This window comes from Globicephala melas, chromosome 11, assembly GCF_963455315.2.
Source record: "Globicephala melas chromosome 11, mGloMel1.2, whole genome shotgun sequence".
NCBI lineage: Eukaryota > Metazoa > Chordata > Mammalia > Artiodactyla > Delphinidae > Globicephala > Globicephala melas.
In genome coordinates this window covers 38748159-38763874 of record NC_083324.2, presented here as the reverse complement: position 1 = coordinate 38763874, position 15716 = coordinate 38748159, and the positions used below count along the sequence as shown (strand labels likewise).

At 52.8% G+C, this 15716-nt stretch overlaps 3 protein-coding genes across 8 annotated transcripts; 1 reads left to right on the top strand and 2 right to left on the bottom strand.

Moving 5' to 3' along the window:
* Positions 1-66: 66 nt before the first annotated feature.
* Positions 67-3651, top strand: TCTA (T cell leukemia translocation altered). Of its 3 annotated transcripts, none has more exons than XM_030867116.3 (4): positions 67-485; positions 788-890; positions 2332-2411; positions 3445-3651. In XM_030867116.3, exons 1-3 carry the CDS (start codon positions 263-265, stop codon positions 2372-2374), a joined length of 369 nt encoding a protein of 122 aa, XP_030722976.1. In that variant the 5' UTR covers positions 67-262; the 3' UTR covers positions 2375-2411; positions 3445-3651. The 3 variants fall into 3 exon arrangements, with proteins under 3 accessions (XP_030722976.1, XP_030722975.1, XP_030722977.1); XM_030867115.3 differs by having other exon boundaries at positions 3030-3651; XM_030867117.3 differs by having other exon boundaries at positions 70-485; positions 836-890; positions 2332-3651.
* A 307-nt stretch (positions 3652-3958) lies between these two features.
* AMT (aminomethyltransferase) lies at positions 3959-9022 on the bottom strand. Of its 2 annotated transcripts, XM_060308716.1 has the most exons (9): positions 8913-9022; positions 8643-8810; positions 8042-8122; positions 6730-6861; positions 6248-6326; positions 5813-5958; positions 5548-5728; positions 5003-5158; positions 3959-4900 (listed from the first exon to the last, which is right to left on the bottom strand). In XM_060308716.1, exons 1-9 carry the CDS (start codon positions 9000-9002, stop codon positions 4722-4724), a joined length of 1212 nt encoding a protein of 403 aa, XP_060164699.1. In that variant the 5' UTR covers positions 9003-9022; the 3' UTR covers positions 3959-4721. The 2 variants fall into 2 exon arrangements, with proteins under 2 accessions (XP_060164699.1, XP_060164700.1); XM_060308717.1 differs by lacking the exon at positions 6730-6861.
* Positions 9023-9038: 16 nt separating this feature from the next.
* Positions 9039-13890, bottom strand: NICN1 (nicolin 1, tubulin polyglutamylase complex subunit). 3 transcript variants are annotated; one of them, XM_060308718.2, is made up of 6 exons: positions 13685-13890; positions 12218-12334; positions 11855-11968; positions 11335-11406; positions 10915-11019; positions 9039-10840 (listed from the first exon to the last, which is right to left on the bottom strand). In XM_060308718.2, exons 1-6 carry the CDS (start codon positions 13814-13816, stop codon positions 10799-10801), a joined length of 582 nt encoding a protein of 193 aa, XP_060164701.1. In that variant the 5' UTR covers positions 13817-13890; the 3' UTR covers positions 9039-10798. The 3 variants fall into 3 exon arrangements, with proteins under 3 accessions (XP_060164701.1, XP_030722969.1, XP_060164702.1); XM_030867109.3 differs by having other exon boundaries at positions 12218-12394; positions 13685-13889; XM_060308719.2 differs by lacking the exon at positions 10915-11019 and having other exon boundaries at positions 12218-12394.
* Between the last annotated feature and the right edge of the window lie 1826 nt (positions 13891-15716).

The following is a 15716-nucleotide window of genomic DNA, read 5'->3' as shown; positions in this document are numbered from 1 at the left end:
GCATCATGGGAACTCCTGGGCTATAAAAGACCTGGTTGCTATTTTATACTCCTCGAGTCACTCATCCTTTAAGCAGGGTGGGGCTAGGTGCGCCTGCGCGGTTTTAACACTCCTCCCCAAACTGCCAACTCTTCGCGCAAGCGGGGTAGACGCGCCTTCCGTGGGTTTACGCGTGCGCACTAGCGGACCTGGCTCCGGAAGACCAGACGCCTGCGCAGTGGGGACTACGGTGACAGTCCCCTGGCTGGGACGCCGGCCAGTCATGGCGGAGCCTTGGTCTGGGCAGTCCTTGCAGGCTCTGCCGGCCACGGTGCTGGGCGCTCTGGGCGCCCTCGGCAGCGAGTTCCTGCTGGAGTGGGAGGCGCAGGACATGCGCGTGACCCTCTTCAAGCTGCTGCTGCTTTGGTTGGTGTTAAGTCTCCTGAGCATCCAGCTGGCGTGGGGGTTCTACGGGAGTACGGTGACCGGGCTGTATCACCGGCCAGGTGAGACGATCCACCAACTTCCGTGGGCCGGCCACCCCCTCCCCCACCGACTGTACCTTTGGGCTCCCCAGAACCCCCCCAGACTACCAGTGGGTCCCCTGAGAACCTCATCACAACAACGCTGTACCCTGACCCATGTCAACATACCATTTCACGCCAGAAACCCCACCAGTCCACCCGTCACATATAAATTCCTTTCAACCCCCGTCAGACAATATCACTAGTCCCTTAGGGCCTCCACTACACTCTCCATCAAACAATACCACTGGCCTCTAACCTGACCTGGGCTGATGCCTGCTCAGATACCCACCCCCAGCTTGCTGCAGCTCTGGATGTGTTCCTGCCCCCAGGTCTGGGCGGCCAGAACGGATCCACACCTGATGGCTCCACGCATTTCCCTTCCTGGTGAGTAAATCTACTCCTATGTCTACCCCATGCTTAGCAGGCAGAGGCCACCCCTGAGCTGAGGACAGGGGGAGGGAGTTCTCAGGGTAGGAGGCCACCAGCTTTGCAGCAAATCCCAGGGTCTGCACTAGAGCTCAGGCTTCAAGTGACATCGATGTCTGAACAGCCCATCTGTATGCTGTTCAGTAACCTGTGCGGTGGGTGGCATTATTGTCACAATTTCAGAGATGTAGTGGCAACTGCACTGTAAGAGATGTAGAGATTCCACTGCACTGTAAGCCCCTCAGTTGGAAAGGCAGGAGCCTCTGTCCTTAGTGCACTGACTGAACTCATCAGATCAGCCTTCTAATCTGTAAAACATGAACTCACTAATCAGAGCATTCATTCAGTTGATCTCTGAGCTCCTACCACATGGCAGGGGCCACACTAGGTCCAGAGAACAAGAACAACCCAGGCCCTGCTCACAGGTGGAACCAGAGATTTAAAAGGGGAGAGCAGAACCTAGTGGCAGGGCAGGAATAAAGGCGCAGATGTAGAGAACGGACTTGAGGACATGGCGGGGAAGGGGAAGCAGGGACGAAGTGAGAGAGTAGCATTGACATATATACACTACCAAATGTAAAATGGATGGCTAGCGGGAAGCTGCTGCATAGCACAGGGAGATCAGCTCAATGCTTTGTGATGACCTAGAGGGGTGGGACAGGGAGGGTGGGAGGGAGGCTCAAGAGGGAGGGGTTATGGGGATATATAAGTATATATATAGCTGATTCACTTTGCTGTACAGCAGAAACTAACACAACATTGTAAAGCAATTATACTCCAATAAAGATATTTAAAAAATTTTTTTAATAAATAAAAGGGGAGGGCAGCAGTGCAGAGGCAAGGGTCATCAGAGCTGGTATCTTCCAAGTCAGACACCTAAGCTGAGGGCAAAGGCTAGGGGTGTACCAAGCAAAGAGAATGGACAGAACAAGGCCTAGAGGCAAGAACAAGGGTGACATATTGGAAGGATAGACAAGGCTGTGACGCTGGAGCTCAAACATAAAGGCATGAAGGGACCTGGAATACCCTATCCCAAGTCTCAAGGAGCTATTGGACTCAGCAAAGCCATGGCCTGACCGAATTTGCTTTTATAACTGCCTGCTTTATGGCAAATAGGTAAAGGTGTCCAATAGAGAGGGCAAGAGGCCAATTAGGAGGCCTGCCACTGCACAGGTTTCTGTCCTTGGCAACTGGCGAAGGATGGGAGCACCATTCACAAAGTGGAGAAGCAGGAGGAAGAATAAGTCTGCAGGGGAAAGTGATGGACCCAATGAGGGCTGTGGAAGCTCAGCAGAGAGGTCTAGGTTATAGTGTGGCCTTACTGAGCCCAGCTCAGCCCCCACAAGGGGACTGTTATGCTGTCCGCGGAATAACCCCTCTTCTCTTCTATCACTTTCAGGGAAACAGCAGCAAATGAACCTCTTAAAACCCACAGAGAATAAGGGAAGGCAGCAGAGGGGTCTCCAGGAACATCACCAGGTCTGCTGGCTCCCATACTGGGTTCTGCTGCTGCCCAGACCCCAGGGACGACTGCAGCGGGGGTAGAGGTTGGGGGCAGGGAGTATGCCAGTGCTTGCAGGGCTGGGCCTCCACTGCCCTTGGTCTTGCCTCCAGCAGCCCCAGGCATTGGGCCAGTAAAGAGTTTGCCTGTACCCTGATCTGGGTGGCTTAAGGAGAGAAGGCATGCTTCTCCTTTCAGGGGTCAGCTCAGAAGCCTCTGGGTTGGGGAGGGCAACAGTCCATTTTCTGTCTTGGCTTTTTCCTGTTCCTCTTCCCATCCCCCTGGGATGTGACCCTGTAGAGATTTGTCCCTGGGAGGAAGCCTGAGGTTGACCAGCTCTGAGATTTGTAAGGCAGGTCTGTTTTCCCCTAAGCCTGGGGTTTCCTTTATTTGGTTTTGCTTTGTTGGCAGGGACCCAGGGAATCCTGGCCTGGACACAGCCTTATATTTTATGGTTACTTAGCTGGCCATTCAAGTATAAGACAGTGGACACCAAACACCCACCTCCTTTGGCTCATCCTGAGCTCTCCAGGCTATGAGTCAGGCTATATAAGTTGTCTTTTCATTGTACTCATATTCCTCTTAACCCCTCCCAGAAGGAAGCTGGGTACCTAGAAGTGGCTGAGTCCCAGGGGTGAACTCCCATCTCCACTGCTTAAGTGCCTGTGGGGTTGTGGATCTGTACCCTGCCCCTCAAAGGGACATACTGAGCTGTTTAGTGCAAAGCGGCCCCATCGTGCCCTGCAGCCTCACCACTTCCCATCTTGACCTGGAACCAGAAGAGCTTCGTTCTAAGAGCCCACAGGCTAGGCAGGCCTGCCACTTCCACAGTGAGCCAAGGGAACTTATAAAGGTATAAGTGGCAAACACCAGTTCCTGAAAGCAGTGTGGCCCTAGACCTGCCTGCTTCCCTGATGGACATACTTCTGCCTGCTTCTGCTGGGCCAGCAGCTACCTCAATGTCCCACTGCTTCCTTCCTCTCTGTTAAATGTCACATTTCCATCTGGCAGCCTTTGCCTAGGCTGTCTTTGCAGAGTGCACTGGAGTAGGACTATGCTGAGCTCATGCACGAGTACTCCGGAGTATCTTCTGGCTGGTGGGATGATGGTTCTGCAGCCCCAGGCCTACCCACTGACAACAAACACCACACTCAGAATTGGTCCCATATTTCACCCCAGGCTCAACTGAGGATGTGGCTTATTAAACATGGAAGTGCATCAGCTGTGTGGTTATTGACAGGACAGTGTGCACGCACAGGGGAAACTGGAGACGGAACACCCTGGGGGCTGTTGCCCCTGAGCACCCAGAATACAACTTGCAGAGGTGGAGAGGTGATGCCATCTCCCTGGAGGAGCAGTGGTGGTGCCCAGTAGGGGCACTCTCCCCTTTAGTTTTTATAGAACTGCCCCTCTCAAGGGGAACCCACTCTGAGTCTGGGCCAGGAAGGCAGGCATTGGACTGGCACCCTAGGAACCCTGTGGACAGAGAACAATGAAGCTAGAACTGTAGCAAGCAAGAAGGAAGGAAGCTCATTTAATGTTTTATTTTCTTTAGGGGTCAGTGGAGTCCAGTAATAAGTCCCAGGGACGGAGGTCAGCCCAGGATAAGGCAAGTCTGGGAGGAGGCCCAGCCTGCCCTACAACAGCCCTGGGGCTCAGAACAGGTGGTGAGCCTGGCATGGCTGGCTGCTGGGCAGCAGGCTGGGCCAACTGGAGAATGTGGAAGAATGAGTCCATGCCCCCCTCAGCCATCCCCAAGTTTACACACGGGCACCACAGCCCTACTAGGCCAACCCTCTGTGAGTCAGGAATCATCCCTGCCCAGGAAGAGGCAACAGTTTGAATTCATGGAAAGTGAACCAGAGGAGGTAGCCGGCACTGCCCAAGGTAGTGACCCTTTGCAGTGTGAGAAACTGTGGTGAGGTAGGTTGGGCAGGCTTTCTCCTCCCGCTAAAGGTGAGCCTTTGCTCCACAGGCAGCACCTGGCAGAGTGGAAGGGCGAGGTGCCAGAACTGATGCTTCTCCAGCAGGCAAGAGTGGAGTAAATGGGACCGTGGGCTGGTCCATCACTCAGAAATGGGGTCTTGAAGTTGCAAGTGGCACAGGATGAAGTGGGAATAGGTGGTGTGACCCCGTTACCCAGACAACCAGTACCAGCCTCCACCTAGCCACCCCAAGTGTGTTCTGCCTCAGCTTCCTGACAAACCCCTTGTACAAACCCCTAGCCCCTTGTACAATGCCCTCCAGGGTAAGGCTCCTGGAGGAGAGGGCCCTGCTCCAAGTCATCCTCACTTAAGGGTATAATAGTTTGTGGGCACAAAGGGCATCTTGCTGACCATGGCCATCTGCTGCTTTCGCCGCACCTCTACCAGCAGCAGGGTACCTGGCCGACTGTACTCATAGGGCACATAACCCATCGCCACATTCTTCTTTAGGCAGGGTGAGGGGCAGCCACTGGTCACAGCACCTGTCCAGGCAGACGCCATGTGTCAACACCACCCTGCCAGCCCAGGGTCCCCACCCTCCTAGGGAAGAGACAAGGGCTCTCCAACTTCCCTGGTCAACCTACCAAGCACTGTACCCTCCGTACTCAGGATGGGGTTGTGCGCCCGCACAGGAGCCCCCTCACACATTAACCCCACACGCCTCCGCTGCACCTTGCCCTTCAGCTGGGGAACAATGACTGAGGCTCCTGGGAAGTCCATAGCAGCTCGGCGGCGCTTCCCTGGAACATGACACATCAGATTTAAGCCAGAGTCTGTAGGACCCCTGACTACAGGAGGTCCTAGTGACAAGGAACCCAAGTGACATCTATCCAGCATCAAGGCCCCTTCGCTCAGGCTGCCCCTAGACCCCATTCCTCCCCTGCAGTGCAGTCAGCCATCCACCTACTGACCCCTGGTCTTGGAGGCCATGCTCCCCACCTCAGCTTGCTGAGGGTCCTCAGTATCTATTGGGCAAAGCCACTGTGGTATCTTCAGGAAATGAAGGCTCAGGGAGGCTGTGCCACTTGCTCCAGGCTACACAACCTTGGAAGCAGTCCTGGGTTGGCTGGTCTCATCAAGGGTCACTCCAGCCTTCAGGATCCCCTCCCTGAGTGCTAGCCCAGCTTACCCAATGTCCAACTGAGGCTGCCTTCCACAGGTGTGGTGTGTTCATCAATGTCGTTCCCATACAGGCAGAGGCCTGCCTCCAGGCGCAGGCTGTCCCGGGCCGCCAGACCTGCCAGCTTCACCTCTGGGTTTTCCAACAGAGCTGTTGCCAGGCGGACTGCCTCCGCGGCGAGCACCGAGATCTGCAAGGGACACCAGGGAGCAGATGGGCTGCTGGCCCCAGAGTCCTATGCCCTGCACTACCCTGTGCCCACTTCTTGACAAACCTCCACACCATCCTCTCCTGTGTAGCCACAGCGGGTCACACGGCAGCCAGACACGCCAAACACCTCCATCACAGCACTGGTCATGAAGGGCAGTTTCCTCAGATCATCTGCCACGCCAGCCTGTAGCACCTGGGCCGCAGTGGGGCCTGGGCCCAGGGAGCCAATAACCAAGTGTCCAGGTCCTGGTGCCCCAGAAAGCTGGATCACAGCCCTTAGGGACCAGAACAAGCCCTGAGCAAGCCCCACTCTGCAGGTGGGAGAAGATGCTCTTGCCCACAGCCCATGGAGCCTTGTGGCAGGTAGAAGGAGGGCATGATACCAAACTTAGAATTATGGTGCACCATCCTCACCTTCCCCCGGCACGGCCTCTCTGCCAAGCAGTAGAGGAAACCTGGAAGGCAAAGTTCAGCTCCAAACCCAGCCTGGCCCACTTACCTTGCAGGGCTAGCAAGGCATTATCCATCACCTCCAGGCCCACATCGTTGCCCATGTTCTGAAGCTCCCTAACCTTGTCCTGAAAGGAAAGAAATACCACATTTGCTCTGGGACCCCTTACTGAGCACCTGGTGCTGCAGAGCTCGGCAGAGTAGGCTGGTTCCCGTCTTAACAAGGTCATATAACTACTAAGTGGTAGGGATGACTCATGCCCAGGTCTGCCAGCTCTAACACCAGGCTCCAGCCTTCCATCCTCACCAGAGGATCCTCACTTAGGGGCCAGGATCAGCTTCACCTCCCCACCTCCCCCACTTCCCCACCACTGAAACTTAGCATGCTCCAGGGAGGGCCCGCTCTGGCCCACTGTTCTTTCAAAGAGCCATTGTCTGAGCTCCTTATCCATTCCAGGTCTGTCCTGGAAAACAAGGATGCTGCTCTGTGAACAAGGAGGACAGGGTACCTGGGACACAGAGGGGCTATACCTGCATGAGGGTCAGGTCCTTTTCCCAGCAGCCAGCATTGGACACCACATACAGGTGTCCCTCAGAGGTGTTGGTCACAATCAAGTCATCTAAGATGCCGCCAGCCTCATTGGTAAACAGCGACAGTGTTCCCTAGCATCAAAGTGGAGCATCATTGCCTCCAGGTCCAAGAGGCCAAGGTCAAGTGTGAGTCAAACACGCCCCTGGGCCCACTCAGCCACCACAAACTCATGAACCCTCGTGAATAGAGCTGAGGGGTGGTGGCAGTGCAAGAAGCAAGGCTGGGTCAGCCCAGGCCCCTGCACAAGCCCAGGGTTTTTGATCCTCATACACTGAGAAAGGTTTCACCTCTTCCCCACCTTGGGGGACACCTCCCTGATCTGGTGGGGCCTCTGCACCCCTCCCCATTTAGTACAGAGAGCCCCTCTCACACTTAACCCACCATACCTAGGACTTGATGCTTCGTCCCACCCAGACCTAGGACAACTCAGTCTGTGCTCCAAACCCCAGGACAGAAGCTTCAAAGTCTATGGGAATTCCCTGGTGGTCCAGTGGTTAGGACTCGGCACTTTCACTGCTGAGGGTGAGGGTTCAATCCCTGGTTGGGGAACTAAAATCCAGCATGGCCAAAAAAAAAAAGAAGCAGCAGCAGCTTCAAAGTCTATCTCGATGACCCCATGTGCTCCACAACAACCCTCTGTAACACTGAGGTTGGCTGGCCTCAGCCTCCCCACTGGATGGACAGTATAAGAAGAGCCTGAGGTTAAGAGGTCACATGAATCGCCTGGGGATCTTGTTAAAATGCAGGTTCTGATTCAGCAGGTCTGAAGAACTGGCCTGAGAGTGTATCCTAACAAGCTCCTATGTGACGATGAGGCTGCTGGTTTACAGACTACACTTTCGTTTTTCTTTGGCCGCACAGCTTGTGGGATCTTAGTTCCCCAACCAGGGATTGAACCCAGGCCCTTGGCAGGGAGTGCACAGAGTCCTAATCCTAATCACTGGACCGCCAGGGAATTCCCAGGACTACAATTTAAATTGCAAGGGGTTAAGCAGCATGGAAGTCACAGAACAGGACGTGAACCTGGGTTTCTGGCCTTCCAGCTTGATGTGGTGGGGATGGGATAGGACCCTCCCTGCAGATGGCTGGGTGTCTGGACATGACTCAGGGACTCTGTCCCCCAAGAACGAAAGCCCTGAGAAACTGTGTCTGATCCATCTCTGTGCCCCCAGGCCCGAAGCAGGGACTCAGACTGGTTTGCTGGCTTATGACTAAGAACACTCATTGAGCAGAAATAAAAGAGAGGCCCACCTGGTTTGGCTTTAGCTCTGCAATATCTCCAACCACTAGACTTTCCATCAGCTTCACCCGGTCATGGCCAAATATCTTGGTCTGGGAAAGAGATCAAAAAGCCTCTGGAAAGCCACGGGGCTAGGAGGCATCCTCCCTGCCACCCACAGCACTTTCCAATCCAGCCAAAGTGCCTGACTAGTCTTTTGGTTCTGCAAGTGGCAGAAGCCCTACTTTCTGACTCCCCCACACCCGCCAATACAGAAGAGATGCACTCAGGGAGGTTAGGGAACTTGAAAGGGCCCAGCACCTTCCTGAAATACCCCCTTTTCCAAACCAATACCTAGGACAGTGGATGACAATGAGTGGCAGCCCTGGAAAACCCAGGACGTTGAGGCACTCCACTAAGTGGGAGCAGGCTAGAGAGATAAGACAGGAGATGATCAAGAGACCCTCTGAGTCAGTTTACTGAGGGCCATAGTACATTACACCCTTGAGACCTCCAACTCTTCTGAGAGGGCTGCCCTTGGAATCCAGCTCCCAGCAAAGAAAGCTGAGGGTTGCACCATTGTGGACGGAGAGGAAGCCCTGGCCTGGCAATCAGTGCACTCCCCTGGCTCACCTGCAGCATGTGGGATACGTCAAAGAGCGAGCAGTGCCGGCGTGTATGCAGGTGTGAGTCAACGTGGCTGTCCCGGTACTGCACAGGCAGATTCCAGCCTGCGAATGCCACCATCTTCCCGCCATGGGCCAGGTGGAAGTCATAGAGTGGTGTCCTGCGGAGCACGTCCTGCGGGCGGCCGGGCTCAGTGCCACCAAGGCCCCAGGCCCCAGCCCTCTTCCTCCCCCACCCTCCAAGACTGGCACCACAACCCAGCACCCTCTATCCCACCTGTGCACTACTGAGAGAACGGCGCAGGGCCGAGGGGAGCGCCTGGAGACACGAGCCCAGACGGGACATCATGCTCCCAGCCCGCTGCATTGTTGCCCGCAACGGGTGCAGCCGACGCACAGAGGCCACCACTCTGACAGGCACGCTGGGAGATGTAGTCCAAGCCCTGCTTAGCTAGGTCTCTCCCCCGCCCAGGGGATCAGAAGAGGGAGTGGGCAGCCCCAAGGGCAGACGCAGCTTTAGAGCACACAGTGCGTTGACTCCCAGCTGCAGGGAAATAGCCCCGGGCGCTTCCATCTGATCAGGGCAGATTGGGCGGTTGGAGCCAGTTAAGCCACTCAGAAATAGAGCTGGGGGCTAGACCTCCCCCTGCTGACTGCCCTGCCTCCAAAGGGCCAAAGTTCTGCAAAGGGCTGAAAGGCCTGAATCACCAGTTTAGGACAATAGGAGTGTAAGGTCGAATGGGGGGAGGGTAAGGGATGGAGAGGGCACAGGAGGGTGGAGTCAGCCCGGCAGGCAGAGTGCCACAGTAACCTGGCCTCATGTGAGGGTCTCCAGCTCTCTCGCCGGGCAAACGTAGGCAGCGGGCACAGTGATGCATTCCACAAGTATTTATTGATCTTGCTGCACACTAGGCCCTGTGCTGGGGACAGAGCTGTGCAGGAAGCAGGGTCCCTGCCATCCCAGGGACCTCCCCCCTCACTCACATACACACTGAGAGCTGCTACTCCCTGAGCACAAGACTGATCATTACCCTCTTAGCAAAAGCTGAATGGGGCTTAGTAAATGACCCTGCAGGCAGATACCACCTACAAGAACTCTGATAGGTGACATCAGAAGGTGGCCACCAAAAAGTGGCTGCCCTTCCCCTAGAAAGCTGTTGAGCCACACAAACATCCAATTTTCCAGGTCCAACACATGTTGCAGTACTGCCTCATAACAGCCCCCAGAAGCAAGCCAGGAAAAAACAGAGAGAAGCAGGATTTTCTCATAAGGAGCAGCAGCCTGTCTTATTCAGCTGCTGGCCTGGGGTTGTAGAAAACCTCAGCCTCTTAAAAGACACCAATGAGAACCCTCACCTGGCCCCCACCACCACCACCGAGGTTGATCTCTCATCACACTGAGCGTGGCTCTTAGATGGGGGCAACTGGAAGAGGGACAAGGATGCGCTTTGGGCTCTGTCAGATGGCAGACAGGTCCCAGGACTCATTTTCAGGCCCCAGCCTTGCCCAGGGCACCCGCCCAGACCCGATGGATGGGGGCAGACCCATTTGAACACACATCCAGGAGCCAACTCAGGCACCAAGGGACTCAGGCTGCCCAAATTCCCAGCTTTGTGTGGCTCCCCAGGCAAGCAGCAGAAGAGTTTAGATAGGAATTTTCTTTTTGTGGGCATAATACAAAGGGAAAGAAGACCATTAGGGGGCGCAGAAGGAAAAACGCGGCTCCTGTTTCTCCTTCAAGCTTCCAAACTACGACTGCCAAGTTACAGCAGTCTTCCAAGGCTAGACAGAGCAGGTTCTAGTAGGTTACCCCAGCCTACTACACTCAGGGTGAGGGAGCAGGCAGAAGACAGCAATGTTCATGTTGGCAGGGGAGACAGAGGGCACAGGGGGATTCTTAGGAATAGAACTGGAGTGTTTTTAGGGAGGGCGAAGGAGGAGGTTTGGGTTGCAGTCAGGTGAGGACAGAGCGTATCCCCTCCAGGAGTTCATGCTAAAGCAACACAGTGAGCCCCCAAGAATCTTGACTCTGTGAACGTGGTCCTGACAGAATGCGCATGCAGGCAACACTCGGAATGCACAGGGACAGCACTTCAGCCTCTGATGGCCCAAGCTGGGCCTGGATGGGCACGGAAGGCCAACGTCTTGACTAAGGGCCACAGCTCAAGTGTAGGAGAGCAAGTTCAGGTCATAACAGCCATCCACCTGCAACACAAAAGACCATCAGATCTGACCCATTCAGGCCAACGGGAGCCAAGCAGAGGGAAGCGATCACTCACATCAAAGCGGCCGATCCTTGTGGAGGTATGACTGGCCCGGATCATCTCTGTCAGCGCCCACATCTGCTGTACCTCGGATGATACCCTGCTGGGGTCTGGGAGACCCTGCTCCAGAAGGAGGGGTCAGTGGCCATGGGTCTCTCCCCAGCAGTGCCCTTATAACTCCAGATAGGCCAAGTTGGGCTATGGGGCCCTCCAGCTGACATTCCCAGATGACTTGTGAAACATGAGGATGGGGCCTGATGTGGAGTAGGTGGCCCGGCCCCACACAGAGATGCCTCAAATCCCAGGAGGAAGGTGCACAGAGTGAACGAAGGTCCCTGGGTCCAGCCCCAGATTCTTGCAGAAAGGGGTCCCCTTGGGCCTGTGCTGGACACCAGAGCTGTTCGCACATGGTTCTTAGCCAGGGTAAGGGCTTACCTCAAGAAGGGGAGCAGGCTGCTCACAAGGCACTGGGTGCGAGAGCCACTTGGGGAAGGTCATGGAAGGGCTCTGCAAAGCAAAGGCATACTGCCCTGAGGCGGGCAGAGTAGGAGAGACCTGGAACCAGATCCCAAGGTCCTGAAGGCAGAGAGAAGGGCCCCTGAGCCCCAGAAACTGGGAAAATCCCGTTTAGGTCCCAGGGGCAGAAGACTACCTAAGCTCTTCTGCTATGCAGAAGGAAGCCCCACGAAGACAAGGAGCAGAAGTATATCTGGGTACCTGAATGTTCCAGATCTGAAAAAGGCAGGTAGCCCCAAAGGTCAGGGGATATGGGGACGTGGCCTCACCTCTTATCATGAACTTCCAGCATTCCCACCTGGCTAACTTCCATGAAGGACTCCTTCTGAGTCTCCCCATCCTTACCCATCCACTCCCACCTGTACCCCCAGGCCTCCCAGCCATAGCTAGGAGCCTCCTGGAGAGAGGGCCAGCAAACAGCTCTGAGCTAGTCACTTACCTTTGGTCCCTGTTTGTAGATCTGCAGCTCCTCCACCGTGAAAGACAACCACAGTGGTGATGGCTGTCGCAGAATCAGGCGTAGTTCCAGTACTTTGCCCATGTCACACAGCATCTGACACATACACACAAGGACCCACCGAGGCCCCAGCTCACTGCCCAGGAGCCAACCAGCAATGAGCCAAGGTGCTTCCTCCCCAGGCCTTTGAGAAGGAAACAGTAGTTCCTCCAAGGCACTTGCCCAAGAACCACAATTCAGGCCAACCTTGCCTGCCCCTCTTCCCTCATGGTATCCTGGCCCAATCCCCAGGCCTCTTGTGAGCCCTCATCTGGGCTGCCCTGGCCATGCTGAGTCCCAGCTGACCTGGTGCTTGAACAGCGATACATACTCCTGAGCTCCCTCCTCACTGTGTGGGTCAGGCATCAGGCAGTAGTCCCGAAGGCAGGTCACCCACTTGGCTGGAGTGTGTGTTGAGGTGTGCTGGCGAACACGGATGGTCAGAAAGGCTGTGTAGTAATTCTTAAACATGATCTCCTGCAACTAGGGCACACACAACCCACCACAACAAATCACACCTAGGCCCCGGGTCTGATGGGTTCAAAAGCACCATCTCTTCCTCCACTTAGGAATGTACTCTTCTACCAATCTAACAATATCAACAAGAATCCACTGGGGCCCAAAGAGATTTTGCCTTCCTAGAACTCACAGTCTAAATGAGCATGTCATGCAAACCATGACCTCGGATCTTGCTGCACGTCCAAGATGCTGGGAGTGGTCAGAGCCCTAACTCTAGATGAATCAGAAAATGTACAGATGAGTTCATCAAGTGGACCATGAAAGGTAGAAACTGTAAAGTAGCATAAACAAAGGAACACCAAGGGGTGACAGGACCTGGCATACCTCTGGAACAGAGAGTGGTTCAGCCTAGCTAAAGCAGTTCTCATCACTGGATACTCATCAGAATTACTCAAGGAGGGAATTCCCTGGTGGTCCAGTGGTTAGGCTTTCACTGCCAGGACCCAGGGTTCGATCCCTGGTCGGGGAACTAAGATCCCACCGTGGTGAGGCCAAAAAAACCCAAAACAACAGCAACAAAACAGAATTACTCAAGGAAAATTTTTTTTTTTAAATATAAGTGTACAGGCTCCACCCCAGACCTACTGAATCAGATTTCCAGGGTTGGGCCCTGTAATGAAGTCTCCCAGCTTAGAGTAAGCAACAGCTTGGGGTAGAACCACACACTACAGGACAAAATGCCTGGGGCCGAGAGGCAAGTAGGGCAAAGACACAGAGTGGCTCTGAATGCCAGGCCATTAGAAAGTGGACTCTGTCCTCTGTGTTGAGGTCTTGCAGTGTCCAGTCACCCTGCCAGCAGATGTGGAAGGGCAACTGGAGACTGGAAACTGGAGCCACTGGGAAGACCCTGATGAGGGATGATTTGAACTTGACCTCCTGCAGGGACTGTAGGAATGGGCAGGAGGCAGGTTTGGGGGTAACTCATTGTCTAATGATACCCAGTCAGTGGCCAGGGACAAAACGACCTCTCACCTCTATTAGGTTCAAAACTGTATTTCCAGCACCTAGCCTACTATCTCGGCACTTCCGTGTCAGCGCCATTCTGGGCATTGGGGAGAGACGTTGAAGAGAACAGAAGAGGAAGCTGCATTCTAGTAACTGTGTGTTAACTGAAGGAATAAATAAATGTTTAACTGATTCATTTGGGCGAGGTATTGCAGAGGCTTTCAGTAAACGATTAAATGGCTGGGACACGCCCGAGTTCCCAGATAAGCCCCGCCCAGGAGCCCCGGTCGCGCCCACTTGCTTGCTCACCTCGAAGGGCGCGACGCTGGGGAAGGTGACATCGATGACCAGCACGCCAGGCCGGCCTTGGGAGGTCCGCACGTCGCCCACCTGCAGGGCCACGGTACCTTTCACATGACAAGGGACCGACACGCGGGACATGGTGGCAGCGGCCGCGACCAAGTAAGACCAATGGTCTTTCCCGGCGTCCCCAGCCGGGCCCCAAGAACTACAACTCCCGAGAGGACTCGCGCTCGGCCATCCCAGCCAATCACCGATGCTCGGGGCGGGCCCGGATTCGGAAGTGCCTGCGGAAGTGCTCCTTCAGCCAATCACCGAGCGTGCCTTAGAGAGCCATCAGGGACCATGCCCAGAAACGGCCTAACCGTTCTGGATCCAGTTAGTGCTGAGCCTTATAGGTTCCCTGAAGTCTCAGTCGGTTACTTCCTCTGTGCAGGGCGGGCGTCAGTTAAAGCGCATAAAGCCATGACCATGAATGAGCATAGTGTCTGGACGACACTGGTTGCAAAAATAGATATTAAGCCTTTTTTTACGTACGCGAAGGATTTGAAGAGATAACTCACAAGAAAAGATAAATAGCCATTATGCCCATGAAAAGATGCTTAACATTATTATTCATCAAGGAAATACAAATTAGAACCCCACACACCCACTAAACAGACTAAAATTAAAAACTGACAAAACTGTGGAACGCTCATGCGTTGATAATTTCCTGCCACTTTGAAAAGCAGTTTGGCCATTCTTTAAGAACTAAATTTATACTTAAAACATGATCCAGCCATTGCACTCCTAAGTATTTACCCAAGAGAAATGAAAGCATATGTCCATCCAAGGACTTTATTCGTAATAGCCAAAATTTGGAAATAATCTAGGTGTCCAACAGATGAACAAATGAACAGATTAGCTAGTTGTGGTGTATCCACACAATGAAATACTACTCAACAGTAAAAAGAAATGAATGAATCCACAGGCTATCAATAGATGAATGGGTAAACAAAGTGTAATTACACAAAATGAAATTATTCAGCCTTAAATAGGAATGAAATTCTGGCACATGCTTCAACAAGGATAAACATTGAAAATATTACACTTAGTGAAAAAAGCCAGACATAGAAGAACAAATATTATATGATTCCACTAATGTGAGGTACCTAGAAGAGGCAAATTCATTGAGACAGAAAGTTGAATAGAGGTTGCCAGGGTCTGGGGAGGGGGAAGTAGAGAGTTATTGTTTGACAAGTACAGAGTTTCAGTTCAGGATGGATGAAAAAAAAATCTGGAAATAGTGGTGATGATTACAAAGCACTATGAATGTACTTAAGGCCAATGAATGATATATACACTTAAAATGAGTAAATGGTAAATTTTATGTCATGTATGTTTTACCACAATAAAAAACAAACAAACAAATGAACAACTGACATACACAATACCAACACTGGATTTCAAATGCACTACGTTAAGCAAAAGAAGTCAGACCCAAGTGAGTTCATATGGTGTGGTTCCAGTTACATGAAATTCTAGAAAAGTCAAAACTAATATAGAGTAATATAGAGTAATATAAATCAGAACAGTTTTCCCTGGTGCCAAGGGTGACTGTGAAGAAGTACAGGGGAATATTTTGGGGTGACAGAAAGGTTCTATGATGTGATAGGCTGGTAGTTATATTTGTCTAGACATTTGTCAAAATTCATTAAACAATGCTTAAGATATGTGCATTTTATTGTATCTAAATTATACCTCAATTGGGAATTCCCTGGCAGTCCAGTGGTTAGGACTCTGTGCTTTCATTGCTGAGGGCATGGGTTCAATCCCTGGTCAGGGAATTAGGATCTCAGAGGCCGCACAGAGTGGACAAAATAAATAAGTAAATAAAAATTGGTAAAAAAAAAAAATATATATATATATACACACACACCTCAATAAAGAAATTAAAAAATAATAAAACAAAATAAATTATTCCTCAATAAACATGATTTTTAAAGAAAAAAATTAAACATCATATTTATTATCATCATCATCCTTCCAGGTACTTGTGGAA